Below are 27877 nucleotides of genomic sequence, written 5' to 3' on the forward strand. Positions count from 1 at the left end.
AGGAAACAGTATGACAGTGTGACACATAAAGCAGTTTAACTGGGTTGAGTTTCTTCACTTTCACCAATGGCTACGTAAACATTCCCTCTCATTTATCAAGAGTCTGACACATGCCATATTTCCACAGAGGCACAGTAACAAGCTACAATAATTTGGCAGCCGTGATGCTTCCAAAAACAAAGTACTGCAAAGTGAGTAAGGACAACCTTAAGCTTTTACAAACAGTATTTCATGATAGCAGAACTATTTCTTATTTTACCTCAGCGTATCATAATGGTAGACAATAAACATGGAATCAATGTTTCAAACAAGGTGACATTGAAAATTCCACATTAAACAGTGTGATTTGGAAGTGGGGTAAATAACTCTTCAATGTTTTTACTTGTGATTTTACAATTAAAAAGTTTAATGTTTTAGTTAAGAATAACTAGAAGAAATATGTATTAGTAGAACCCCAGGCATCTGAAATTTAGTATACAATTACTGAAACAAATGTACTAAAATTTAACAGTTTACTTACAAAAACCTTGATTGAGGGTCTGATCACAGTGAATGGGCTATCAAAGCACCAAAAAAGGCTACTAAAGAAGCACTAGGTTTTGTGTATTGATGTAACTTTTTTTTTTCCTACACTTTAGAGAGAGCCCAAGACATTGACTAAACATTCCTGCACTAAACAGGAAATATTTCCAGAGCCACCACTCTTGTAAAGCTTGCAACCAATTCTGATGCTCAAGATCTGAAATATAGTTAATGACCATATCAGTATTCTCTTTCACTACCAAAATTTAGTCTGTACCACACGCAGCTGTTTGCAATGAAATGTAGATCTAAGTGCAACTACACTGAATCCTGATGGTTCTGTTGGGGATGGGAGGCAAAAAACCAAAAGCCCTCACAAACAGAAGCAGGAAAATCAGGGAAAAAACCCTTGTTACAGGACAGCTAGTGAGTTTGTCTTGGAGAACTGAGAGTAGATTTTAATTGCAAGAATCAGAAAATACATCAAGATTTGATTGTTTAGTTTTGTTGATGGTTGCTTGGGGGTGCTCTGCCAAGGGTGGTGTTCCCCTGTTGGGAGCAACTGCATGTTTTCATGATAGAAATGCATCCAATGCATCATTAAAAAATACACAACTAAGCAACCTCGGAAACCGTGTGCAAGTAGTTAGAGCTGTATAAATACCCAGGGTTAAACACGCAGGCTACCAGCCAAAACATTAATAAAAGCCAGAACATTTATAAATACCTATAGCGAAGTCTAGGATTTATTTAGACTACATTATAAAGCAAATTCTTAGATTAGCTGATCCCTGGGCAATGTAAATAATTCAACAAAATAATACAGTTGTCAAAATTCTAGAATAAATAGGTTTATAGTTTTAATTTTAGATATGCAAAAAATTTCATGAATTTCAGTGCATGAACCAACATCTACTACCAAGGATTCAGCTTGCAAAAAGAGACCTAGTAAACTAGTTCACCAAAGAGCCCTAACTGAAATTTTGCTATGGTTATAAACGGAACTTAAAGGGAGAAAAAAAAATTAACCAGCACAAAACTCCTGAAGATTTTACCTAATTAATCACTCTCTGTTGTCCTGTAAATAAAAAGGGACATGGGAAGGAAAGTAGATGAGAGAAAGATGAATGATTAGAAAATGCAAATACCTTAGCTAGTATCTGATCAGCATCCAACATTCCTGTTCACATAATTTAATTTCTGCTTTTTCCAACACCATTGTCAGCTTGTGAGTCCCTCTGAACACTTCATACAAACAGCTGCCTTTGCTAGTCATTTCCCACTTGTTTTTGTGCTGTTAAATATTTCTGTTTAAGCATACCCTCTACAGACAGGCTTTAAGTCTTTACAGACCAGTCTGCCAAATACCTCCTCTGTTGACATCTCTTGTAAAATAGGTCATGAAAAACTGCAAAAACTACTAGACATTATGCATCCCTCAAGTAAATTCAAATTACTGTTTCAAATTAGGGGAGGGGGGGAGGTTGCACCTGCTATACTTAGACACGGCAAGGTATGCAAAAGTAGTTGTCTTTCAATATAGTAATAGTTGTAGCACAAAAAAAAAAAAAAAAGTAGTTGTGTGCTCACAAACATGCCTATTATCTGCCTACATCATATCATCTTACTAACATAACTGCCCCAAAAAGAGACACCAGGCATTCAGATAAGTTGTATTCAGTAAGACATGCTTGAGACATTACCTAATAAGCAAGCATGCTAAGTCAACCGATAATTAAGTTTTTAAAGGGCAGTATAGAGGGTCTGACCAAGAAACTGAGAAGTTATTGAGACACAGTCAAAAGAAAATAATGACATCATGAATGGCAATAAAACAAGTGTTTGGTCTCTCAACACTGTCTGGAAACCTCACCGGCATTTCACTTCTTCCCAAAGATAACTGTATATATCTCACATTGCTGCAAGCATCTCTTTGGGTATTTTAAGTATAACTTTACCAGATCTAGAGCATTCAAAAATATCTAACTCACCTAAATACTTATCTAACCTGTTTATCTAAGGCAGTGACTTGCACACTTGTTAATACAGTTCATTGAAAGTATCTTTCTAAGTGAACCTAAACCGAAATAGGTTTAAAAATACTGTCCTTCCAGGCATCAGTCATCCAACAGCTTTCTCTGATGGCTGCCTAACCTTTTACCCTTCTATCCTACTTCATATTAACAGAGTTCTTTAGGAATATGATATTGTACCCTGTTACACTCTTTTCTGAGTCTTGGTTTTTCCAATACTAGCTTGAATGTTCAAATTACCTTTATTATCTTTGCAGGTTGAACTACCTTCAACTTTCTGCACTGTCTTTTACATTTCAGGTCATTCAGTTCTTGCAACTCTCTCAGATAGGAGTGCTTTCACGTATCACATCTTTCTTCAATATTGAGACAGTCTACATTTTTACCCTTCAATCTGAGGCATTTTTAACAAGAAAAAAAATCAAAACATTTCTGTAATTAGTTATTTTCTGGAGTATTTTCTGGAGTAGCGTCATAACACAACTTGACTACACAGATTGAATATGCAATAGCTTAAATATAGCATGATAAATTCTCTCATTTATTCAAAACCAAAGTTAATATTGAGTATGCTCATTAAAAAGCTCTCAAATTAACAGAAGCTGAAACTATGTAAAATTAAGTTTTATACATACATTCAGAGTCTACAAACAGCTTACCAGTCAATTTAAACAGACTAGCTATAAAACACCACAAGGCCACAACTTGCTCCCTACAGCCTTTTAATCCACTTGGGTTTTCAAGCATCAAGAGATAAAAAAATACATGCCTTTTAAAATTTAAGATACATGAGACTATACATATATATATATATATACACATACATATATATATATATATATATATATCTCACTTGTGCAATGCTCTGGCATCCAAAAAGCAGTGGTGATTTGTTACAGGGAAAAAAAAATCCAAACAATTTTCCTTTCTTTCTTTTTCCTTTTATTTTGATGGATTTTGGACAGTTTTATTTCAACAATACATTATTTATGTAAAATTTAGCAATCTTATCATGACACAAAGACAAACACGGTATGAAAACGCATAGCTGTCGTGGAAATTATTTCAGAGCATGAAGACAAGCATTAAAAAGTATTACATTTACACAAAATATGAAAACAAAAATAGTACTTTTTTTTAATACCTTAGTTACAGGATTTTAGTAATTAGCAAGCTAAAAAAATTATCCACAGACTTAGGGCGTACTGTGAGTGCAGGGATCTGCTAATCAATTATGATTGCACATAAAAACTGTATTCTACTGCTATTACTAAAAGGAGTTACTGTCTTTTAGATAGAAGAATGCAATTTCTAGGTCCTTTGAGATATTTGGAATGGAAGAAATACTGCAGATGTGCTGACCATTAAATACAATTTAAGTCAAAAAAAAGCATCATTTGGTAGACCAGGAAAACAAATAAAACTCTACAGGTTCACCAATGCTACACAGCAGTTCTGAGCCTCTTGAAGCAAGAGCAAGACATCCATAGCTTCATGTACCAGTTTTCACAACAAGCAAGTCAACAGGCTATGTAGAGAAAAAATACTTTTATTCTAGTACATAGGCACTAGAGTACATAGGCACTTTACCTTAAATAAAGACATACAAAGCCTCGAACATATAAGAGCTTCTTGAAGAGGAAATAATAAAAAAGAAAATCAAGTTCCACAGACTTGAAAAAATATGATAGCTGAATATCAAAACGTCAAAGTAAAATTAAATGAGGTTTTATTGTTTTCTTTGTTTTGGGGTTTTTTGGGGGGACTTTTCTGGGTTTTGGTTTTTTCAGTTCTTTTAAAACGAGACAGTGTTCATCTAATCTATTAGGAGTTGCTTTACAGGGGCATAAGCTGCCATGACTAACCATCAGCAACCTAGACAGCTGGAAAAAGAAGCTTTTACCTTTTTTGCAATGTATAAACATTGCCCAAAACATTTACACAGTGTCCCATATTTTTTTATTAAAGAGTCTGCCTGTCTTCTCTGAACAGAAAGAAGAAACTACGGTACCTTCAGCACACAAATCAAGTAATTAGTTTAACACAGTTTTGATGAAAGGTGCAATTAGTCAAACCTTTCAAAGAAGACTCACCTAATCAGTAAGAGATATGCAATATTAAGCCTTATATCTATAGATCAAGGACTATCACTTTTTCTCCAGCAGTTACATGTGCTGTTGCTATGTTGACTCCGTATAGAGACTGAACTTCCAAAGATCCTACAAACGCCTTGACTAACTGAAGCAAAATTTCTGCAGAGATGAACCTGAATAGGGACTCCATTTCAGAAAACAAGCATGAAATCAAAAATGTCCATGATGCAGAAAGCTCCAGGAGAAGCTTACAAGATCGAGTTAATGTATGTGAGTGTCAACGAACGGAATTGCATTCCATACGGAATACCTGGAGGATGCTTCACACCTAATAATGTATGAATACATCTGTGAAAAAAAAAAAAAAAACCAACAAAAACTGAACTTGTGTGTTTGCTTTTGCTGATACTGCAGACACCTAGGATGCACATTCAAAACCGAGCCAGCAGTGGTCACTGCACAGGCATCTGTTCATGGTCTGTGTCTGACAGACCTTTGATGCTGTTTTCTTGCACACACCTACGAAGGGGACGTCAAGAGAGCACATGCAAACAGAACACTTCACTGCCTTCAGAACTAGCACGTTAATTTAATTCCACAGACCACTGCTTATCTCGCCCGGCGCAGCTGGGCAACGCCTCTGCAGACACCTAAGGCAGTATCTACTCCTGGTGCTTTAAGGCTAAAAATAACCAATATTCCAGATCTACAGATGACAGCACCAAGAAGAAACGGAATGTCACCGCCGTTCGCGGAGAGGCCACTCGCTCCCACGAGCACTAAAACCCTGACACTAAAACGCCATCAAAACTCCTGGCGTTTATGCACAGTTTATTGCCGGCCGTGGGAAACGCCCGTAAGCCAGTTCAGTTTCGCATTCCCAGAGCCAGGTCAGGCTCCCGCCTCCAAGCTGCCCGCCCACCGATTCCCAAACTTTCCACGAGCACCAGAAACACCGCGGCCAGCCAAGATCCGTCCCCAGCTAAGAGACAGCACGGCCGGCTCCATACGGGAAAACAAAACTGCAGCGGCCGTCCATGCGCCTCCAGCACTTCGCCCGGTTTCTCTTTCCCCCGTTCTGCAGCTCCTCCCGCTCCGCCGCCGCCGCCACCCCCCGCTGCCGCAGCCGGCTGCTCCGCGGACACCGCCTCCCCAGCCCGCCCGCCTGACCGCCTCCGCGGCTATTTTTAAGCGGCCGAGCAGGTGGAGCGGCGACAGAGCTCCCGGGCGGGCAGGCGGCCCGGCCCGGCCCGGCAGCGCCCGGGGGACACCGCCCCGGCCTCCTCCCTTGTGCGGGCGGCAGGGCGAGCCCGGCCGGGCAGGAAGGCACGCGGCGGCATAAGCGCGGGCAGGGCGGGCAGGCGGCTCCCCCGCGGCGCGGCAGGCCCGTACCTCCCCAGATGCCCAGCTTCAGCTGGGAGCTGTCCAGGTTCACCACGTAGTCGCCAAGGAAACGGTTCAGGACGTCCACGACGAAGGACTCAAACACCATCCTGCCCTCAGCCGCCGCCCCGGCAGCAGCGCCGCCGCCCCGGCTCCTGCCGCTCCCCACCGGCCCGCCCCGCTCCGCCCCGCCCCGCGGCTCGAGGGACGGCCCCGCGCTGCTCCCGCCCCGCCCGGCTGCTGGCGCGTGACAAGGGGCGCGGCTTGACCGGGGCTACGGCAGCCGGCGGGGGCCGGGCGGCTGCGCTTCCTTTGGGCCTTGCGTTGCCGCGGTCGCTCGGTACGCGCAGACTGTGAGGGGAAGTGCAAGGGTTTCACGGTAGCTGCCCGCTCTTGTGAACGTACGAGTTACCACAGAATGGGTCAGTTTGGGAACAGGTCATGGTGGGTGACCTGTTCCAATCTCCTTGCACAAACCGGGTCGTCCCAGAGCACGTTGCACAGGATCACATGCAGATGGAACTTGAGTATTTCCAGTGAGGGAGATTCCACAATCTCTCTGGGCAGCCTGTTACAGTGCTCGGTCACTGCACAGTAGAGAAGCTCTTCTTCATGTTCAGGAACCTCCTGTGCATGAGTTTGTAACCGCTGCTTCTTGTCCTATTGCTCGGCACCACCGAGCAGAGCCTGGATCCATCTGCTGACACCCTCCCTTCAGGTACTCACGGACATCGATGAGGTGTCCTCTCAGTCGAATCTTCTCAAGGCTGAACAGACCTAACTCCCTCAGCCTTTCCTGATAAGAGAGATACTCCAGTCCCATACTCAGCTTTCTGCTGTCCACTGCGCCCATTAGTTTGTACAGGGGATTTAAACGTGACATAGCCATAACAGTTTCTTGAATATTTTTCTCCCCCAGGCTAGGCAAATGTGGAAATTACTGCATCTCTTAAGCTGTTAAAAAATGGCCAAGCTATTATGAGTATAATAGCTAAAACTAATTGGTCGCTCCAAAGAGCATGACTCCCAGGCTGTTTTCTGGCTTGGGTGTCAGTTGAATCCCATTGAAATAACTGGGCCATGTTTGCCCTGAGTGGCTGTGCTGAGGAGCCCTGCAGTCACAAGATTTTTCAAGGAAACTTCCTGGTCTGACCATTCACAATACTCAGACTGCTAGGATCAAAGGCTCTTCGCAGCAGGTGCCTCCAGTGAGCCCATGCAGTCCCCGCTGGACTTCCTACACGCTTCACCTTCTGCCAGTGTTGCTGAACCTTTGTATTTAATATAAAAAATTAAACCATTGGGGGAATAGGAGTGAGAGAACTGTCAGAGATTATACACCTTTTCATTCCTTTTTACAGAAACAAAAGAATACTACCTACCACTTCTGACTTTTCCTTTCACTATGAGATTTATATGCCTGCTTACTACAACCTGACACACCAGCAATGCCTCACATCCACCCAATATGCAGAATAATTTACAGAGAAGTAGCATGATTTAAAGAAATGCACTTTTATCAGGGACAATGTTTTTCTTATTAACACAAGGAAGGGGGAAGTGATACTGAAGAAGGATAACAGAAGACAAAAAGGATGCTGTCTTATTGAGGCTTAGGTGTCTCTTAAGTTGTTCTGTATTGTTTGGAAACATTACAATCTCATAATTTCTAGTTCTTGGGTTTAGCAACTTTTTCTGTTGAGAAACAGTAGTAATACGAAAATAAAAACTACACTAGAGATTAATTGAACCAGTAAAATCAAAATGTGATCAGCAGCTTGCACATGCCAAGTGTAACTGTGTCCATGCCCTGGTACACATACATTAGAACATTTATGCAGCAGGCTTTCTATAAATTTCTTACACAAAGCTGGACATGTTTCTTATATCTACATACGGAGCTGTATTCTTATAGCTATCTCTAGCGACAAGTCTGAACACAAGGCTTTTCTTTTGTTTTGTGACTCAATCACATATCTTCCTATTTAGCTGTGGAAAAGCTAGATGTTGAATCCACTTGTATCTACTCCTGTCCATTTACTATTCCAAAGCTGGGCTTTGGCAGTATGCATCTTCAGGATTATTTTCTACCAGTCAGTTTTCCAAAGTAACTTTACTTTGTAAGTCTACAGTTCCTTAGGGTGTACATAAAATTTCATTGACTTGTTCAGATATTCTGGAGAAGGCACTCTGAAGTCAGGAGAGCAGAAAAATCCTAGGTAAAGTACTGTTTCTTTTGATCAGAAGGATACAATTTTTGTTTTGTTATTGCAAAGAAAGTTTTATGGTATGATGGATTTTTCCAATTCACAAAGTATGGGTGTATCTTCCACAGCAATCAGCTAGGTTGGAAGCTCTCCACCTGAGGAAAAACTGTTGATGAGCTGCTAGGCCTAGGCTAGGCAACCATGGACAAAGATGTGTTTCCTACTAGTGACTCTTACCTACTTAGAAATCCACAATATTTGCAGGCTTATCAAAGCATGGCGTTCTGTCTTTTTCCCCTTCATTCCTCTTCATATCCCACAGCTCACTAGCACTAGCAGGTGCAGTGTAATTTCATGCCCAATTTGGAGCAGTATCTGAGAAATAAGGAACACAGTGCATCAAACAGTGCAGCATCTGTGGGGCATCCATCCAGCCCCATGAACCAAATTTCTCCCTAGCCTTTCCATGAAATTTGGGAGCTCTGTCTACATATAATCCCAATCAGAGTGATCATGACAATCAGAGCCACCTGGACAGATTTTCCACTTGAATTTTTGTTCTGTGTGTTCCTGCAGTCTCCATTGAAATCAATTAGTAATCACTCTGCTTTCCCCAATTTTGTAATCAAAGCTCCTGATACCTTGATAGAACTTTACACCCACAACAGAACTGTTTAACACCTGACTGGATGTTAGCAACCAAGTTTCTGGGCTCCATGCTCGTAGAATTTCTGCAAGTTGAGCCTGGAGGCCACAGACTTCTCTGCAACAATGAGGTATTCCATGTCAGCTTCCTGCTGCCCTCTGTATATAGGCTGCTCAGACTTCTACTGAAGTGACTCAGCACCTCGCAGGGCTGCCAGGATGGCAGGTCATCTTCAGGGTAAGTGTTGTCCTCTGCTTCAGGACAATCACGAGCAGCCTTCTCACTGACATTAGAAATCAGGGAAGTAGACTTTTCATTAAAAACAACACAAAACCTAGTGTAAAAGATGTTTATCCTTGTTTTTATTCACAAAAACCTCTAATTTCCAGTGTCTAATGAAGTTACGTAACTTTAGGCATACTGCCATGATTCTGTGCATTTTGATGTTCATAAATATGAATATTCTTATCCTTGTTTCTTCCGTGTTGCAGATAGTGCTTTCAAAATGGTTTTAACTCAAAGAAGCATGAAGTGCAGTGAATAACGCAGGATGAGGTATGAACCTCTTTAGTGTGTCCCCAAAAACCCAAAACCCCAACCTTACAGGGCTTTCAAATTTTTGAACTGTTGGAGAATTTTAGACTATGACTGCAGCAAAACCACACACCACAGAGGTGCCTTATTTCTAAATCTTTCAGAGTCACCTGGTTTTGAATCTCCTTCAGAATCAGCTGAATCATGGTGGAATATTTGCTCTACTTACACAAACTTTTTCTCAAGACAAGGTGGAATATGTAAGTCATACATTCCTTCAATTATGCTTGCAGCAGTGTAGTAACTGCTGAAATGTATAGCAGTCTTAGTAAGTCTGTTGTATTGAGCCTGAACTGCTTCATGATTTTGAAACCCAAAGATAAAACCTGTGGCTAGCACAGGTCTTTCCCATGAGAATTCCTTTTGTGTTTTATAAATAAAGATAAAGTTTGGATGTTATTAAAAACAGTGTCCCAAGATCTGGACGGTGCAGGCCTGGCCAGTCAGGCCTAGGGGGAGGTTTCTGACTGACCAATCTGGGTGACCTTTGAAAACTCTATATATATGATGAAATCAAAACAATAAAGGTCCTTTTCCTTCTTGCCACTGAGAAGTGGGTTCTTTACTCTGCTAGCGGCTCAACAGCGACAAAAACCAGTCCAGAATTTTTTACCTGATCATGCTTCACAATAAAAACTCCAGCTAAATTTTAAAGCCAGTTCTTGCAGTTCAAGGAACAAACTAGAGAGTAATTATATTCTTCGTGCCGTCACCAAAGAAATGCATTCAGTGTTTTGGCAAAACATAAACTTTAGAAGTCCTTAACACTTTCACTGAGAAAACCCTGATCTTCAAGCTTTATTCAAAATTATAGTCTAACATGGCAGTCGACAAAAGATATCTCTAGTATATTTGGCACATTGGCAGATATTCTAGTTGATTAAAAGAATTTAAGAAGTACCATACTTAACATTATGAATACTGTCTTTATACTTCATTTAAATATGCATAATTTACACCAGATTTCTGAATTTGCATTTCATTTCCCATTTGGTAAATCATTCATAGGCACTAAAAAGCAGTATGACATAGAAAGAAAATCAGAATTGGAAATACTATGTTGGCATGTGCAAAGTAATACACATGTGTCTTACCATCTGGAAATAGCATTGCAGAATATATTTAAATCTGATACTGAGCATGTCTTGTTACATGTCCTTGCCTCTTTCTTTACTCATCAAAGTACGTGTCAGGCAACACAAAGCATTATAAATAAAGTGCTGATTTCAGTCAAAACAAATTTACCATCAGAAATTATTACTGATGGAAAAATTTTGTTTTGGTAAAGGGCTCCATCTTCCCTTTGAGCAGAATATGAAGTAAACTAGATTACTTACTAGTAGGCCTTGTTCTGCTTTATTTTGGACAGGTTATTAGGATGAAACCATTGACTGTTCCCAGAAGTTACAATGGAGTCTTCCCTAACTTCTTCCCATTCTTAACTCACTTTTAAACTATTTCTTTACATTTTGGTGCAGCTTGAGTGGCTGTAGTTGTACATCTTACTCAGTTAGGGGTGTTTGTGCTTTGCAGGCAGATATTCCAGTATAATCATAACCAGACATAATCTTAGAATGGGATCATGTGTCAGTTCAAGGAGAGTGATTTCACCACGATTGCTGATTCAACAGCAAAACATCTTCCTTTGTCTCACTTGGTTTTCAGCTGCTGTGCACCTTATCAGCTAGAAACTACCACCAAGATCATCCCTTCTCTGCAAGGAGAGCAGAGCCTGGTCGTGGTGTTTCCACTCTGCCCTTGCTTTAGTCCCCTTGAGACTGTATTGTGTGGGCAAGGTCAGATATGCTGGTCATATCCAGGGAGTGCCAACAGTATTTTCCCCTGTGGTTTCCATATCATCATCTTTTTACCCCATTATCTTCCCACACAAGCAGTGTTCATGGATTTTTTAATTTGTCCTTCTCAGAGCAGACATATATCCAGGGCTTACAAGGATGGAAGAAGAGATGTTTTTGTTTGAAGGAATTACGTAGAATTTATTGTAAATTAGGAGTCTATGAAAGTGGAGAAAAATATCTGGAAAACGGCCATGCTGATGTATACTTCCAAACCTATGGTTTACCGTTTCAGACAGACAAAAACCATTGACAATTTTTTAATAATAGCAATAATTTTTTCCATCAAATTGGTTTAAAGGATTTACAGTTCTTTATATATATATAATGAAAAACTATTAGTCCACCCAAAAGGCTGACAGATAAAAGATCCATTCTTTGTTTTATACTCTTTGAGAGATACAGTCTCAAGCCTTTAGTTCTTTCTCATTTACTTTTCTGTGTCTTTGATTACTGAAGCCTAACAAAGCATCTTTTACCCCTTTTAAGTATGCAACTTCACTGAAGGACAAGTATTATCATATAAAAAAAAAAAAAATTGGAGTTGACAGTGAAAAAGGAATGAGTGAAAGAGCTACTCACTTTGAAGGCACCTAGTACAACAATGGTTCGCTGTTAAAGCGCTTGAAATGTTGAGACCTTTCATCCTTTGAATTGTTAGACCCCTATCAAACCTGTTCCTACTGTATTTCTAGTATAGCTTACAGGATTTTGGAGCTCTATCCTGACCCCTACTTTTACAGTGTAGATAAAATATGGGGAAAGGATTACTCTAAAGAGTTCCAGCTGAAAAAAAGAAATGTAGAAAAAAAGGCAACAGCTTTAGCAACTCACCTTAAAAGTGGCACTTCCTGGACTATCGCACATGTACTTGTGTTCCCAAACAGTCAAGTTTTGCAGTAGCATTTTTTTTACTGTCTGTTTTTGGAAGAGCAGCATTAATGTCATTCCAAGTGATTCCCTTATCAGCCAACTAAACAGATGTGTTGCTACTTATTCCAGTAGAAGCGTCATCAGGTCCCCAATAGGGCAACTCTGAATACTAAACATACAAGTAATTTGTATTTGACATGACAAATTTGAGCAAGAGAAGCCAATATAAATAAAATCAGTCAGAGGATACAGATACTATTGACAGAGCTGCTCAGGGTATACTCCCGGATATTTTGTATGACACAGACCTCGTTTTGACACAGAGGGCAGGTATATGTTGTTTTGTTAGTTTTAAGAAAACAATTCACAGAACTCATCTTTTTATCTGTTTCTATCGTCTGTGGGTGAAGCACATCTCCACGTATTCAGCCACAGTGTACATTCCTGCTGTGCTACAGAGACAAATACTCACAATATCCATATCCTACACAACATGTGGAACTTTGTTCATACATGATATGTAATTATCGACCATATTATTTAAGTTTTAATTAAGCACTAATCTTCAAGGAAACCTGCACTTCCTACACTGCATTCACACTTTTGTTGTGCTACCGAACCTGAGTCAGGTGATACAGTTGTACTAATACTGCTACACAGTTGCAATGCTCAAGGTTGGTAGTAGCAGTAGTAGTCGGTAGTCTGTATACCAGATTTAATCTATAAAACTGTTTAGTCTGCTAAATACATCGAGGAGGAAAATAGGAAGGAATGGAGACAAGAGAGAAGGCAAGTGTGTGGTGTCAGATCTGAAGGTCAGCATATGGCTAAATATTTTTTCAGCTATTTCAGTTGACCAAGCATCATGGGTTAATCCCAGCTGGCAACTAAGCACCACCCACGTGCTCACTCACTCGCCTGCAGCAGGATGAAGGAAAGAATCAGAAGTGAGAAAACTCATGAGTGGAGATAATGACAGTCTAATAGGTAAAGCACAAACCATGCACACAAGCAAAGCAAAACAAGGAATTCCTTCATCACTACCCATGGACAGGCAGGTATGCAGCCACCGCTAGGAAGGCAGGGCTCAATCACGTATCACAGTGACACAGGAAGACAAATCCCATCACTCTGAATGTCCCTCCCTTCTTCCTTCTTCCCCAACACTATATGGATTGGAATATCCCTTTGGTGAGTTGGGTTCAGTTGTCCTGTCTGTGTCCCCTTCTAATTCCTTGTGCATCCCCAGCCCACTCAGTGGTGGTGTGCTGTGAGGAGCAGAGAAGGCCCTGATGCTGTGCAAGCACTGCTTAGCAGTAAAGAAAACGTCCCTGAGTTAGCAACACTGTTTCCAGCACGACTCCAAAATGTAACCCTATACTACCTACTGTGAAGAAAGTTAAGTCTATGTCAGCCTATACTAGCTACTGTGAAGAAAGTTAACTCTATCTCAGCCAAAACCAGAACACCAAACCAAAAATACTGCTTATTATCACGAAGAGTGTGTTGCTGGGACTGTTTTGCAGAAGAGAGAGTGCCAAAGCTCACATACTAGTGAGAAAGCCTAACTACAATGGAACTTCTGAATATTGAAGTTGGCATTTGGCTTTTTACTCACAAGATTGCAGGAGTTGGAGTGAATTTTGCTAGTTATGTGTAGGACACTTGAAGTGGGAGAGCTCTCCTTATTAAATGATGGAGGCAGCACCATCTGGTGGCTGTATGCAGATTTCTATGCCTGGTGTTGGATTGATGGGCTCAAGCATTTTATGACAGTTTATATTCAACAAACAATTACAGGTAACATTAATAATTTTAAGTTATTTTATGTCCCTTTTTAAATAAAGTCCACAGGGAAAATTTAATTTCTCACAACACAAAGGTAGTTGCCATTGGAGTTGGCCTTGGATAGTTGCAGTGGACTTGGTGTTTGGAAAGCACCCTTGGCAGCACAACAATCACCTAGCATTGAATGGATGTCTTCTATATGGAATTAGAGAAAGACTGTGTGGTTTGTCATATTGTTTATTCTTAGGTACTGTAGGTAAAAGACCAAGAAGAGAAGACAGAATGTATTGCAAAGACACTCTTATGTGTTTGTCTACAAGGTAACTAAGACAGTATAAATACTAAAAAAGGTTTCTAGAGGTCCTAGGAATTAATGCCCCATTTGTGCCTCCTTTTGAAAAGTCATTGACATTGTAGTCTTTGGCGAATCTCTGAAGACAGGCCCTTGAAAAGCAGTTCTTGAAAGCAATGTCTAGATGTGAAACATGACTACCCCTGCTGAAATGGGGTGTCAGTTTAGCCATCTCTGCTCAGTCCAGAGGGACTGGAGCCATCATTTCTATGCCTTGCTTCCTACTCTTTCTGCACTGTTACTCACTCTGCAGTTTTAAATGCAGATACTTGGATTCCATGGCTGAAATGGCAAATCTGAATCCTGTAGTTTCTCTGTGTGAACTTTTTCACAGGAAATGGGTGTATGGGCGCTTGTACTCCAATGGACCCTCAGAGAGAGACCTCAACAAATTAGAGGGCTGGGCAATCACCAGCCAGATGAAGTTCAAATGGGAGAGGGGCAGATTCTGCACCTGGCATGGAGACATCCTGGATGTATGGACAGAACGGGGGCTGTACTGCTGCACAGTAGCCCTTCAGAAAGGGACCTGTGGGTCCTGTTTGACAGAAAGTTGAACATGAGCCAGCCGTACCCTGGCAGCCAGGAGGGCCAAGTGTGTCCTGGGGAACATCAGGCACAGCATGGCCAGCTGGGCAAGGGAGGGGATTGTCCTGCTCTGCTCTGCACTGGGGCAGCCTCAGCTCCAGTGCTGGGGGCAGTTTTGGGCACTGCAATATAAGAAAGGTATTAAACTATTAGAGAGAATCCAAAGAAGACCACAAAGATGGTGAAAGACCTTGAGGGGAAGCCGTATGAACAGCATCTGAGATCACTAGGTCTGTTCAGCCTGGAGAAGGGGAGACTGAGGACAGACCTCATCACAGTCTTGTCTCTGCAACAGGACCTGAAGAAATGGCATGAAGGTGAATCAGGGGAGATTTAGGTTGGATATTAGATAGAGTCTCTTCACCCAGAGGGTGCTTGAACACTGGAGCGTTGTGGTCACAAGCATCAAGTTTCTGTGTGTCAAGAAGCATTTGTACAATGCTCTCAAACACACAGTGTGTGATTCTTGGAGTATAGGGCCAGGAGTTGGACTTTATGGTCCTGATGGGTCCCTTCAACATATTCTATGATTCTGTGATCCTCTGATTCTGAGTCAGTTGCCTTAGAACCTCTTTCATAAAGTTGTTATCCAGGCTTTTTTATGAATCTTCTGGCCCAGGTTGTACCATGTCTGCGATGCTCCCAGTTGATTTCTGGCAGGCTGAAGTCCCCCATAAGGACAAGGGCAGTTGACTTGGAAGTATCCTTTAGTTCCTCAAAAAGTAATTTGTCTGCATCATCGTCCTGACTGGGAGGGAGGTCTGTAGCAGGCTCCCACAATGGCATCCTCATTATTTGTCCCTGGACAAATGAGAGATACCCAGTATCTCTCAACTGTGCCATTGCCAACTGTAAGCTCCATATTCTATCCTTGTCATTACATACAATGGAACATCCCAGCCTCTTCTGCCCCTCCTGTAACCATTCAACAGGGCACTCCAATCCCACCATAAAATTAATTTTTGGAAAATATTCTTTTCAAATCGGACAGGGCAGTTTTGAAGTGAAAGAAAATTTTATGCTCATAAACTGTAGTATGTTACCATGGATGCATTTTGGATTTCCAAACCATTAACTTGGTCGTATGTGCACATTAATAATCTTTTTCCCCGAAATTAAGGCCCTAGTCCATTTGCAGATCTATCTTATTTATAATTAGCTGGCAAGCCCTTGTGTCATTGTTTTGTACTCCCATGTCATCAGCATTTTGAACCTCAGAATTTAGGGCCTTGTCTCCCATATCATACCTCTGCTCAATTCCAGTTGATTTGGGCTTTGGAAATTACTTTAGAATTCTCCAGATTTCCCCTTCCACTTCTCCTAGTACTGCCTTAAAGTAGACCTTCAGTGTCCAAAAGCATACTGTGCTCTGAGTGTAAAAGGGGCTTAAGCCCAAAATGTTTGCTTTGTTTTGGTGTTGCTGTTGCTAAATCTAATTTTTACACAAATTTACAGTATCTACACATGTAATACATTAGAAAGACTATACATGTGTATCATAAATGGCATTATATAGTAAAGCGTATCTGTCACTGAGAACTTAACAAATATATTACTTTTAGCATCTATGCAACATAATTGCATTATCATTATTTTGCCCTGATTCCTTTCCTTTATGTTGTCAAAACTTCATGTACATTTTTTATGGAATTGGACATGTGATATATGAACATTTTTATGGATTTGGAAAGAAGATGAGTGGCATTTAATTTTGCGTTTGTACCAAAGAAGTATTTTTGTTTGAAGAGAACTGCTTTTAAAATGCATTTGTGTATTTTTATGAAACCAGAAGATGGCAGCAAGTGTTGATTAGAGTTTTGTGCCACTGAACCACTTCACACCTTCAGAGCAAATCAATATCCTTTGTAATGCAAGCATTTGCTTTGAATGTGATGTGTAACAGAAAAGAGCTAATTTACATTTGTATCAGTACCATTTTCTTGCACAGGGAAGTAAGAGGCCTAATCCATTTCAAACAGATTTATCCATTTGAAAAGACTAATGCTGTGAGGGGTTGTCAGTGTGCATATGCCAAAGAAATAATGCACTGATCTGTTGAACATATAAATACAAACTTATATGTATGATGATGTTTTTTACTTCATACTGCTATCTCTGGAGCTTCTTGCAGCACATTTGGAAGATAGATTCTGTTTCTGAATAGGCATACCAATGGTTGAAAGTATTAATGGTGATGGAAGGTGACCTTATATGTTGATTTCAGGATAATTCAGAATATCAGGATAGTTCAGAGAATAGTGCTTCCATGGATCTTGGTGGGAGCACTTAAAACTGAGGTCTAATTCTTCTCAGTATATCAGCCTGTTTCTAGTCAGGCAGGGTACATAAGACTGAACCAGCAGGTAGAGATGCAGGAAGTTTAACGCTTTGTTTCTGGATTTTAATTTGATTATTGTATATAATGTTAGTTTGTTGGAAGGTGGGAATAAACACAAACTGTACTCTCTGCACAATTTTATTAGAATAGCATACTTAGCCAGAGCAACTCATTGGAATAATTTTACAACGTTTCTGGAAATGACATACAGGGCCACACATTAAAGCTAACTTTGAGTAGATAGCTCAGCAGATCTTGGTGAAGTCCAGGAGAGAAAAAGCCAATTGTATCCAGGGCTGCATCAAAGGCAGCACAGCCATCAGTGTGAGGGAGGGAATTCTGCCCCTCTGCTCTGCTCTGGTGAGACCCCACCTGGAACACTGCGTCCAGCTCTGGGGTCCCCAACATGAGAAAAACATGGATCCCCTGGAAGGAGTCCAGGGGAGCATCATTAAATTGGTCACAGGGCTGGAACACCACTCCCATGTGCACAAGCTGAGAGAGCTGGGGTTATTAATTTTGGAAAAGAGCAGACACCAGGGAGAGTTTATAGCAGCCTTACAGTACCTGAAGATGGCCTGTAAGAGAGCTGAAGAAGGATACTTTACAAGGGCATGTAGCAGTAGAACAAGAGGGAATGGCTCTGAGCTGAAGGAGAGGAGGTTTAGATTAGATATTGGAAGAAATTCTTTGCTGTGAGGGTGGTGAGACACTTGAAAAGGTTATGCTGAGAAGTTGTGGATGCCCCATCCCTGGCAGTGCTCAAGACCAGGTTGGATGGACTTTGAGCAACCTGGTCTGGTGCAAAGAGTCTCTGGCCAAGGCCAGGGGATTGGAACTAGGTCGTCTTTAAGGTCTTTTCCAAACCAAACCATTCTATGGTTCTATGTACATATTCTACATAACATGATTTATCCTTCAAACAAGTCTGTGTGGAGACATCACTAGAAGAAATGTGAAATAATACTATTAAACCCTTTAGCCCTCTGCTTCTGTGGATTGTCATAAGTTAAAAGTCCTTTTTTAAAAGATTAATTACTATATTCTTTATTATTGCATCAAAACACTGAGTTTTTTCTTCAAAAGCATCTGAAAAGAGTGAAAAGGTGTGTTTTCAGGAGTTTGTGACTGCTGTAAAATATAAACTAGCATTTAGTGCTTTGTTGGTTAACTCAATTTCTTTGAAACATTCCATTTGTACCACCGTGGGTTCACAAAATCCATTCATTTACTTGAGATACTTTCTAGGGCTGTTCAATCAACAGGAGGAGCAGGAGATTGGTAACTGAGAATGAATGTCAAGTAGTGTCAAGACTCCTCAGTTCATGAAGCTGATAACTCTTTTTGTGATTACATTTGTCTCTTTACAGCTGACATGGTTTCTGGTCTCCGTCTTTAAAAATCTTTAAAAGAAGATCATGTATGACTCAACAAATACCACAACTAGCATTGTATTTGCTTCTGTGCAACTGCAAATTTACAGAAATGAAAAAAAGTTAGACCTTGAGTTTGAAGGCATATTTTTTTCTAACAAGAAAAAAAAACCCAATCCACATAATAAATTCAAATCAGTGAAGAATGAGAACATCTCGATCGATTCCCTATATATATGAGTGATGTATTCTGATGTGTAGTAATGTTCATAGTTCTGTCTCTTATTTCTGTTTTTGGTTTACTAATCAATCATTACCATTATTACTCTCTTACACAGTCTTTCCTATTCCCATTCAAATTAATTTCTTGGTACACAGTGAAATATAAAGCCTCTGGAGATTGATTCACTGTTTTAGTATCATATTTGCTTGTTAGATTACTTAATCAGTAGGGGGATAACGATATAAGTAAATGTGCCATAGCTTCAGTTATTCAAAAATATCTACACTAAAAACACCAAAAGCTGGTTTTGCCAGATACATTTGTATATTATACATTTGCAAATAAACTTCTAAAATGTTTTAAGATGTTGATGCTCCATTAAATGTATGCCAGTCACATTGAGATAAATTTATCATCTCTAGCCACACTACTAGAGAAGACTACAAAAGATTTTTGTCTTCGCAGAGCATAAAGAAGTCCCAAAAATGTAGGGAGACCTTTTGGCCAATATTAAAACGCTTCTGTATTTTCTTGATTCCAAATTTATCCCAGTGAGGAGATATACTGTAAGAAACACTACTATTATATGTACATTCACATTTTTTAGCTTCTGCTTTTTGCATGCCAATTGCAAGAAGAAATCTCAGGTCTACAGCCCAAATGCATTTTAAAACCTGGCATTATTTTTTCATGTCTTTAATAACATACATTTTTCATTTTAAATATGTTGCCCATATCCCAAGAAAACTTGGTTGCAAACCATCAGTCAGTTACACATACTGTACAAAAATTCACATCCTCACACAGCTACTGGCTGCCCAAAATTTTCCTCCATTCTCTTTTTATCTTCAAGTATCTTTCTTCATTTATCTTGTTGGCGTTTTTCCTAAACATTTCAAAAGCATGAGTGAAGTTCTCTTCTGTAGCCTAATAATTTATTTGCAGCTTTGGTGTTGGTGTTTCCTTCCAGGCAGCTGAGTATTGTACCAGTGCACAGCTTACAAATTGCAGTATCTGATCTTCAGATAGATGTGACACCAAGCTAAAAACAATGTTATGAATCTTCTTGCTTTACAAAGCAAAATTCTTTTGACTATTTTATTTGAATCTTTTCCATATATTTTTAGTGAGGAAACAAATTTGTAGGATTCACCTGTTGATTTTGTAGGAGGATCATGCTGTGGTCAGCCAAATGACAGAGAAGTTATGGTGACGGAAAATTCATAATGAAAATGAGTGAGGGCCTGATTCTTTGCAAATTTTTTCTTTTTCAGATCACCTTTATTTCTCAGACTTGTCAGCACTGTTATCCCAGCATTGCTAGGCATTTGCTTGTTGTTTAATTACAAAAAATTGATAGTATGAAATAGCTAGCATTTGCTAGGTCTCTAAGCTCCCTCTCTTAGCTGGTCTGTGTAACAATGTTAACCCCCGTTCTGTGCTTACATGCATTCTTGGCAGTTCCTGCAATCGATTTGCTCACAGAAGAATTTGTTTCATTCTATATTCAGTTATGACCTCTAGTTAATGAATTTGGAAGCACTTGGTGCTGCAATACATTTGCTGGCATGGTCTTTAGACTGCAGAATGTATTCTTCCCCAGCAGCAAAATGTCACAAATTACCATACAGTGATAAGAATTTAATAAATTTAACATCAATATTTAAGGATATTTATTATCCCTTCAGTTTTCCCAAGTTTCAGCTGTGGTGTTACTGTATAATCTAACCTGAGAGAGAAAGAAAATACTATTTATTTTGCACTGGTATGTGGTCTTGCATGTGGCTTGCATAGCTGTTTGGCCTCTGGAGTTCATATAGTCTATACTGCTTCTGTGTACCTATCAAATCGTATCACCAAGAGTCAAACTGTTGTCAGACACAACTCTTGCCTGTCTTAAGACCTGTGACAGATAAACATATTAAAAAGAAACTTGAATTTCTAGTTTGTTTTTTTGTTGTTTAGCTTTTTTCCTGTCACAACTTCATTGCTAAGTGCATGAAATATTACATATTTATTTTGGAAGTATTTGAGTTTTTTCTGTGTGAATGCCAGCTGTTTCAAATGCAAGAATGTATTTTGTTGCATTTCCAGGGGAAGAAAAAAACAAAAACCAAAACAAACCTCTGAAAATCCTGGAATTTGGTGTTGAGAAATGCCTTACAGTTTAATTTATTTGGAATTCAGATTTGTTTAAATTTATTTTCCCTAGGACAAAACAAAAGGGCTTTTTCCTTAAATTCAAAGCATGTACCTGTACCTTCCAGTGTGAAAGTAATGACAAATCCCTACCTTCCTTCTATAACAATAGTTCATTTAGCAGACATAACCCTTTCACAAATTAATGCTGAAATTGGCAATATGAGCCCACAATTGTCAAGAAGCTATTTTTGCAACTGCATGTTCCAAATGACAATGAGAAAACCAGCATATGGTGGGTTGACCACATGACTGTCCACCAGATGCCCATGAAGCTGCTCCATCATTTCCCCCCCCAGCTTGTCATGGGGAGACAAATACAATGAAAGGATCATAGGATGAGATAAGAAGAGGAAGAGATCCCTCACCAATTACTGCCATGGGCAAAACAGACTCAATTTGAGGAAATCGCTTTATTACCAAATGAAGTGGAATAGCGTAATGAAAAATAAAAACAACTCTTAAAACTAATTCTACCAACCAACTCTTCCTTCTTCACAGGTTCAACTTCACTCCTGATTTGCTCTACCTTCACTGTCCCAGTGGCACAGAGGAGCAACGAATGAGGGTTGTGGATCCTTTGTGCACAGTCATCACACGCTGTCTCTGCTGCTCCTTCCTCCTTACACTCTTCCCCTGCTCCAGCATGCAGCCCCTCCCACATCAGTCAGTCCCCCACAGCCTTCTCCAGCATGGGTCCTTCTCCTTCCCAGGGCCTGAAGTTCTTCACAAACTTCTCCAGTATGTGTCTCTTCCATTGGGGTGAAGTCCTTCCGGAACACACTGCTCCAGCATGACTCCCCTTGTGTGGACAAGTCCTGCTAGAAAATCTACTCCAGTGTGGGTTTCTGTCTCCATGAGGCCACAGGTCCTGCCAGGGGCCTGCTCAAATGCAGGCTTCCCATGGGGTCACAGCCTCCTTAGGGTATCCATCTGCTCCATTGTGGGATCCTCCAGGCACTGCAGATGGATCTCTGAATCCCCATAGACCTCCATGGGCTGCAGGGGTACAGCTGCCTCACCATGGTACTCATCACAAGCTTCAGGGGAATCTCATCCATGGTACCTGAAGTACCTCTTTCCCCTCCTTCTTCCCTGACTTTGGTGTCTTCAGGGCTGTTTCTCTCACATATTCTCACTCCTCTCTTTTGGCTGCTTTTTGTGCAGCAGATTTTTTTTTCTCCCTTCTTAGGTAAGTAATTGCAAAGTCACTGCCACCATCAGTGATGGGCTCTGCTGCCCTGGCTGGTGGCAGTTCCACTTTGTAGCCAGCTGGCATTGGCTCAGTCAGACATGGAGGAACATTCTAGCACCTTCATTCATGTCTGCAGTCCCCCTGCTATCAAAACCTTGCCATGCAAACCAAATAAACAATATTACAAATATCTTTGGCACCCTTAGATTGAAATATGTCTGAGTCATGTTTTAGGAATATATAATTCTGTGGATTTTAAGTACTTGTACATGTCAATAACTTATATGCAAATAAATGTGTAGTTTTTCAGAGTTTTATTTCAACAGGTTTTGTTGATCTTTGTAAAATATATATAGAATAAAAGTATATATTTTATAATTTTAAGACAATAATAATCATGTATATGTATAAAGGATGCAGCACAAGTCTTTTGAATTAAAAACTGTTATTCATGTATGAAACTGAATCCAACAATGCTTAAATGGAAACTTTTGAAATTTGCCATGTATATTAGCTAATTCCAAGTTGAACATTCACAGTACTCCATGAATAAGTAACATTCAATTATAGCATTAATGACAATAATTCACCATAGCAATTTGAGCAACTTTAAAATTTGTTTTACAAAGTGAGAGAGTAAGTCAAAACTGAAGAAGACTTCGGCTGTTAAAAGTTGTTTGAAGCCCATTGAGCATGAACCAGACTACTGAATAATGCAGACAAGATAATGAACTGGAGACAAATGAGCCCAAGCCAGCCCCTGCTGAGTGCCAGGAGAATATGTTTATTCGGTAGATTTATTATCTTAACATCTTTTTGCAGTGACCTCCAATTTAGAGAAAAAACACAAAATACTTATAATCTGTGTGGTTTTTATTTGTAACCGCAGGACAACGTTGTTATTTTTTATCTGAAGCAGATGTGAGAATTTCTCTGTTGAAGATGGTAGAATCAGTTTGCTAAATCCTTCTTTCAGGTATATAAAAGTAATTAAGAGAATTTGTGTAGGAATCCTGGCCAAATATGTTCTCAGACATGCAGTTAAGACTGGTAACTTATCTTCAGGGCAACAATCGCAGTAACTTCTGCAAAGGTTGTGTTTTGAGACTTAGTCTTCCTTTATTGAAAACCTTGCTTTATAAACATTGTTGCTGTTGTTCCAGGTCCTACTATTCTTAAAAAGAAATACAGGAAAGAGTTGCTTCATACAGGTCATAAGGACTTTCATATAGAATTGTGATGTACTGCTATTCTTGAATTCTGTGAGGTATTAATGTCACTGGCTGCATTAATGTGGCTAGCACAGGTCTTTCCCATGAGAATTTTCTCCTGTGTTTTATAAACAAAGATAAAGTTTGGATGTTGTTAAAAAGTGTCTCGAGATTTGGACAGTTCAGGCCTGGCCAATCAGGCCTGGGGGGAGGTTTCTGACTGACCAATCTGGGTGACCTCTGAAAAACCTATGTAAGTTGAAATCAAAATAATAAAGCTCTTTTTCATGCCACACTGAGAATCCGGGTCTTTTTCTCTGCTAGCGGCTCAACAGCGATACATTAAGGTTGATTCATCAAAGGCTGTGCTGGGTAGAAATTCCTTCACTTTGCTCTTCACAAGTAGAGTGTAATTAATAGAACTTTGTAATCGCTTTTTTCTCAACTTCCACTTTGGTGATACATTATTTGGAAAATGAAATTAATAATTTTAAACATATAATTGCTTGTGTATATTCATATAGTTATGAAGCATACAATAAAGCATTGAAAAGCATAAAGGCATTTCATATTCAAGTGTCAGTTCCATACATTTTTCCTTAAATTCTGCAAAATACCTAATGTCTACTGCTTTATAGCATTTTTCACTCTCAGATAGCTCCTAGGTATACACCATCTTCCTCTTCAGTTCCCAGAAATGCGTCCTTCTCAGCAGTGGGACTTTTGGCAAAACAAAGAAAATGCAGTTCAACCTTTTACTGATTAATGGTTCATCAGCAAGAGAGATGGTCATGAAGGTCTTGAATGGATCTAAGAAGTAAAGTTCCTTCATGTTCCACTGTACACTAGCATCTTATTTCCATGACCATATGGAATTAGGACTAGGATTTTATATTGACAGGGAAAATTTGTTGCACAACATCTTATTTTTTGAGAACACCATTTAAATTGCACAGTTTTGCAACTAAATCCTCAAGTCTTCTTCCCTAGACAAAGACACAGAAATTGTAAACAAAAGACATATGCAAGGATCACAATAACACCTTTTTTTTTTTACTGTCAGTCTTTTTCTGCTGCTAGTGCAAAGAGAAACAGAGGGGTTATCTCATTTCTTGGCTACCCTTTTAACTTCCAACGAAACCTGAAATCCCTCTGCAGTGAAGTGAAGACCTTGGTGAACAAGGGAAGAGTAGTGAAAGTTATTTATGTCAACTTTAGCAAGGCATTTGGTATTATCTCTTGTAGCATTCTTATAAACAAGCTGGCAAAGTCCTGGCTAGCTAAGTGGACAGTGAGATAGATAGAAATCGGGGTGAATTGCCAGGCCCAAAAAATTGTGATCACTAGTGGTTTACACAGTTGAAAATACTGGGGCCAGTATTGTTTAGCCTGTCATCCCTGGACTGGACATTGAGACGGAGTGCACGCTCAGCAAGTGCCAAAGGATGCAAAACTGGCAGGATTAGCATAAACACCAGTGGGACTTTGCTGTGCAGGAGAATTGGGCTGGGAATAATCTCATGATGTGGAAAAGGATGTAACAGAAAGATTTGGGAGAATGTCCCCATGCACCAGGACATTCTGGGGGGTGTTCAGCTGCAAAGCATCTTTGCAGAAAAAGACCTGAGGGCCAGTGGACACTGAGTTGAAGATGACCAAGTAGCCTCTGCAGCTGCAATTTGCTGACTGTAGTCAGCAGATTGAATGAGGTGATCCTTCCTCTCTACTCAGCACTGGTGAGGTACATCTGAAGTTTTGGGTGCAGTGCTGGGCTTCCCAGTAAAGAAAAGATACAAACACACTGGATTAAGTCTGGTGCAGGGTCTAGAAGGTGATAAAGGGACTGGAGCATCTTTCATATGAAGAGAGACTAAGACAGCTAGAATTGACCAACCTGGAGAGATTGCTCAGGGAGACCTTAAACACATGTGTAAATGACATAAGGGAGAGAATGAAGAAAAGGCGGGCTCCTCTTGCTGCTGCCCACTGACCAAACAAAAGCCTATACACACAAATTTAAAAAAGCATTAAATTTCTTCTGAACATAAAAATATTTTCATATTGTGAGGATAGCCAAACACCAGCAGAGATTGGCCTGAGAGTTTTCTTCTGTGAAAATATTCAAAACCCAGCTGGCTTTTAACTCAATTGAGCAGTAGGTTCTATGAGATGATCTCAAGAAGTCTTTTTCTGCCTCAATGATTCTTTGATTCTGATAGTCTCTGAGCAAGACAGAATGCTTTTTTCCTTGCTTATGTGCAATGTGTGTGTGCTGCTATTTTTTTGGAAAAGAGAAGCTTAGCTACTAAATTCTCTGGCTACTAGTCATATAGGTATTTATGAAGGCCTGGTTTGGTGGCAAGAAGGAGGGAAGAGGAGAACAAGAAAAAGGAAGATGTATTTTTAGTTCATTCTTTATTTATTCTGCACAAGGCCACCACCAGTTTCTATCAATATGACACACATTTCAGTAAATTAATGTTTTTCAAAGTTCATATGAGCCTGTACATACTGAACAATTAATACATCTTAATATCCAAAAGAGAAAGTGTTATTTTATATGGCACTCAACATGTATTCATAAATAATCATGCATACAAACATATTAAGTCACTGAGAACTGTAATGACTAATTTTCAAATCCTGACAACCAGCAGAATTCAATTGGAATATACTGTTTGGCCTACTTGGCCTTATTAAAACTTTCAAAGAAGGGGCAGCATGTCCTTTTTAATCTGTTTCTCAATGGATAGTAGTGAATAAATGAACATGAGATTGGTGGGTATGACAAATTAATATGCACACTGACAACTTATAAACATGGTATTGTTTAGGGAATTACTATATGAATATATACAAGCAATTATATGTTTTAAATTATTTATTTCATTTTCCAAATAATATACCACTGAAGTGGAAATTGATAAAAAAGAGAATACAAATACAATATTATATCAACTTTTTACTGAACTTATTAAGTGGAGGCCCTCTTAATGAGGAAATTAATGAATGAAGCAGCTCATTATGGCTAAGCATTCTTTGTTGTCGTTAAGAATTTGCTGGCATAGACCTGTTATAGTCAGTTTAATTATGATTAATATCTTATCTTGAATTCCATCTCCATTCAGATCCGAGAAACAAATGCAAACCCTATTACATGATCAAAGTTCATAAAATAGGTTAAGCTGCTGATGACCTTATATTTTATTCATTTTCACATTCATATTTATCAGTTTTTGTAAGAAATAATGTCAGTCTTTTAATATTTTTTAAAAATGTATTTATTCATGGTATGTTATACAATCTCTTGTTCATCTTAGAAGCAGGATCCTATGTTCAAGATGAAATGTGTCAACAGTTTCATTACCCTTTTTCAAATGCTGTAACTACTATTAACTATCAATTTAAATAAAGAGAATCTAGTCTTAGTCTCTAAGATGTACTCCAACTAAGATTTGCTAGACTGTAATTGGTTTTATTTAGCCAAAGATCTCATAAACATCAGTGCAAATTGTACTGGAGCTTTAATAAAGGTTTTGCCTCTTACTTCTATGTCACTTATATTTTCTCTCTGTGTGTGTCCATGAATTGATGAATGAGGAGTATGTTTTAATTAGTTTGTGTTTCTAAGGGCAATGTCAGTTATGTCTGGCCCACAATTTCTGGAATTTGACCATATATGGAATTAGTAAAGTCTCATCCACACTAATATTTCAATCTGAAATATTTCCATGCTGTCTTTGGCTGTGTGGTACTGGTTACATTAATATTATCATTTTATTCTCTTATTTCTTTCACACAATATCTAAAAAAATTGTGTGCTCACTCTCTATCTGTAATTCCTCTTCCCTTTTTTGAATACCTTGATTAATTTCAGACAAGCCTCCACCTTTCCTGAGAATTATAGGTCTCAAAATAATGAAATTTCTTGGACTTTCATGAAACATGAAACTGAAAGAGCTGGATGGTTCATGGTAACGGAAAGAAAAATCGAGTGCAGGTATGAGTCATGGGCTCTAGGGAATGTAGGAAGCAAATCTGTACTGCCCCAGCTTTAGTGCTTCCACTGCTCACACAAAACTTTGTTTTGTCTTGCAGAGTTTCAGAACACGTTGTTTTGCTATTCCTAAGAAAGTGACCTGGGCAAAATACTATGTTTTATCTCTACTAAGGAATTTAATATGATGTTTATTGGAGTAAAGATGATGTTGGGTTGAAGTTTCTGAAAATGCCAATGTTGTCACATGACTGTGTACTTTTTAAGATGTATTTCTTTTCATACACTGGACTAGCAGCATATTCCATAAATGAATCAGAGTTATATGGTAGCAGCTTTGGTTTGTTAAACGTCATCCTCATTAGCTGCAGAAATTAGGAAGGAATTAGGCAGATCTTCAGTAGGA

General features: G+C 39.5%; 1 protein-coding gene and 2 long non-coding RNA genes across 4 annotated transcripts in view; 2 read left to right on the forward strand and 1 right to left on the reverse strand.

Moving 5' to 3' along the window:
• VPS13A (vacuolar protein sorting 13 homolog A) overlaps window positions 1–6205 on the reverse strand; it is a 107041-nt gene extending 100836 nt beyond the window's left edge. For both annotated transcript variants that reach the window (XM_085043004.1, XM_085043003.1), the window contains exon 1: window positions 6041–6205. In XM_085043004.1, the coding sequence (XP_084899130.1) occupies window positions 6041–6140 (100 nt within the window). In that variant the 5' untranslated portion in view covers window positions 6141–6205. The remainder of the gene's footprint in view (window positions 1–6040) is intronic.
• Window positions 6206–6320: 115 nt separating this feature from the next.
• LOC146424750 (uncharacterized) lies at window positions 6321–22229 on the forward strand. Its single transcript, XR_014846850.1, has 3 exons — window positions 6321–6432; window positions 9376–9439; window positions 21570–22229. It is a non-coding gene; the product is annotated as an uncharacterized LOC146424750 (long non-coding RNA).
• A 468-nt stretch (window positions 22230–22697) lies between these two features.
• On the forward strand, window positions 22698–27031 carry LOC146424751 (uncharacterized). Its single transcript, XR_014846906.1, has 2 exons — window positions 22698–23556; window positions 23822–27031. It is a non-coding gene; the product is annotated as an uncharacterized LOC146424751 (long non-coding RNA).
• The last annotated feature ends 846 nt before the right edge of the window (window positions 27032–27877 follow it).

Source organism: Lichenostomus cassidix, chromosome Z (assembly GCF_008360975.1).
Source record: "Lichenostomus cassidix isolate B80296 chromosome Z, HeHo_3.0, whole genome shotgun sequence".
NCBI classification, from domain to species: domain Eukaryota; kingdom Metazoa; phylum Chordata; class Aves; order Passeriformes; family Meliphagidae; genus Lichenostomus; species Lichenostomus cassidix.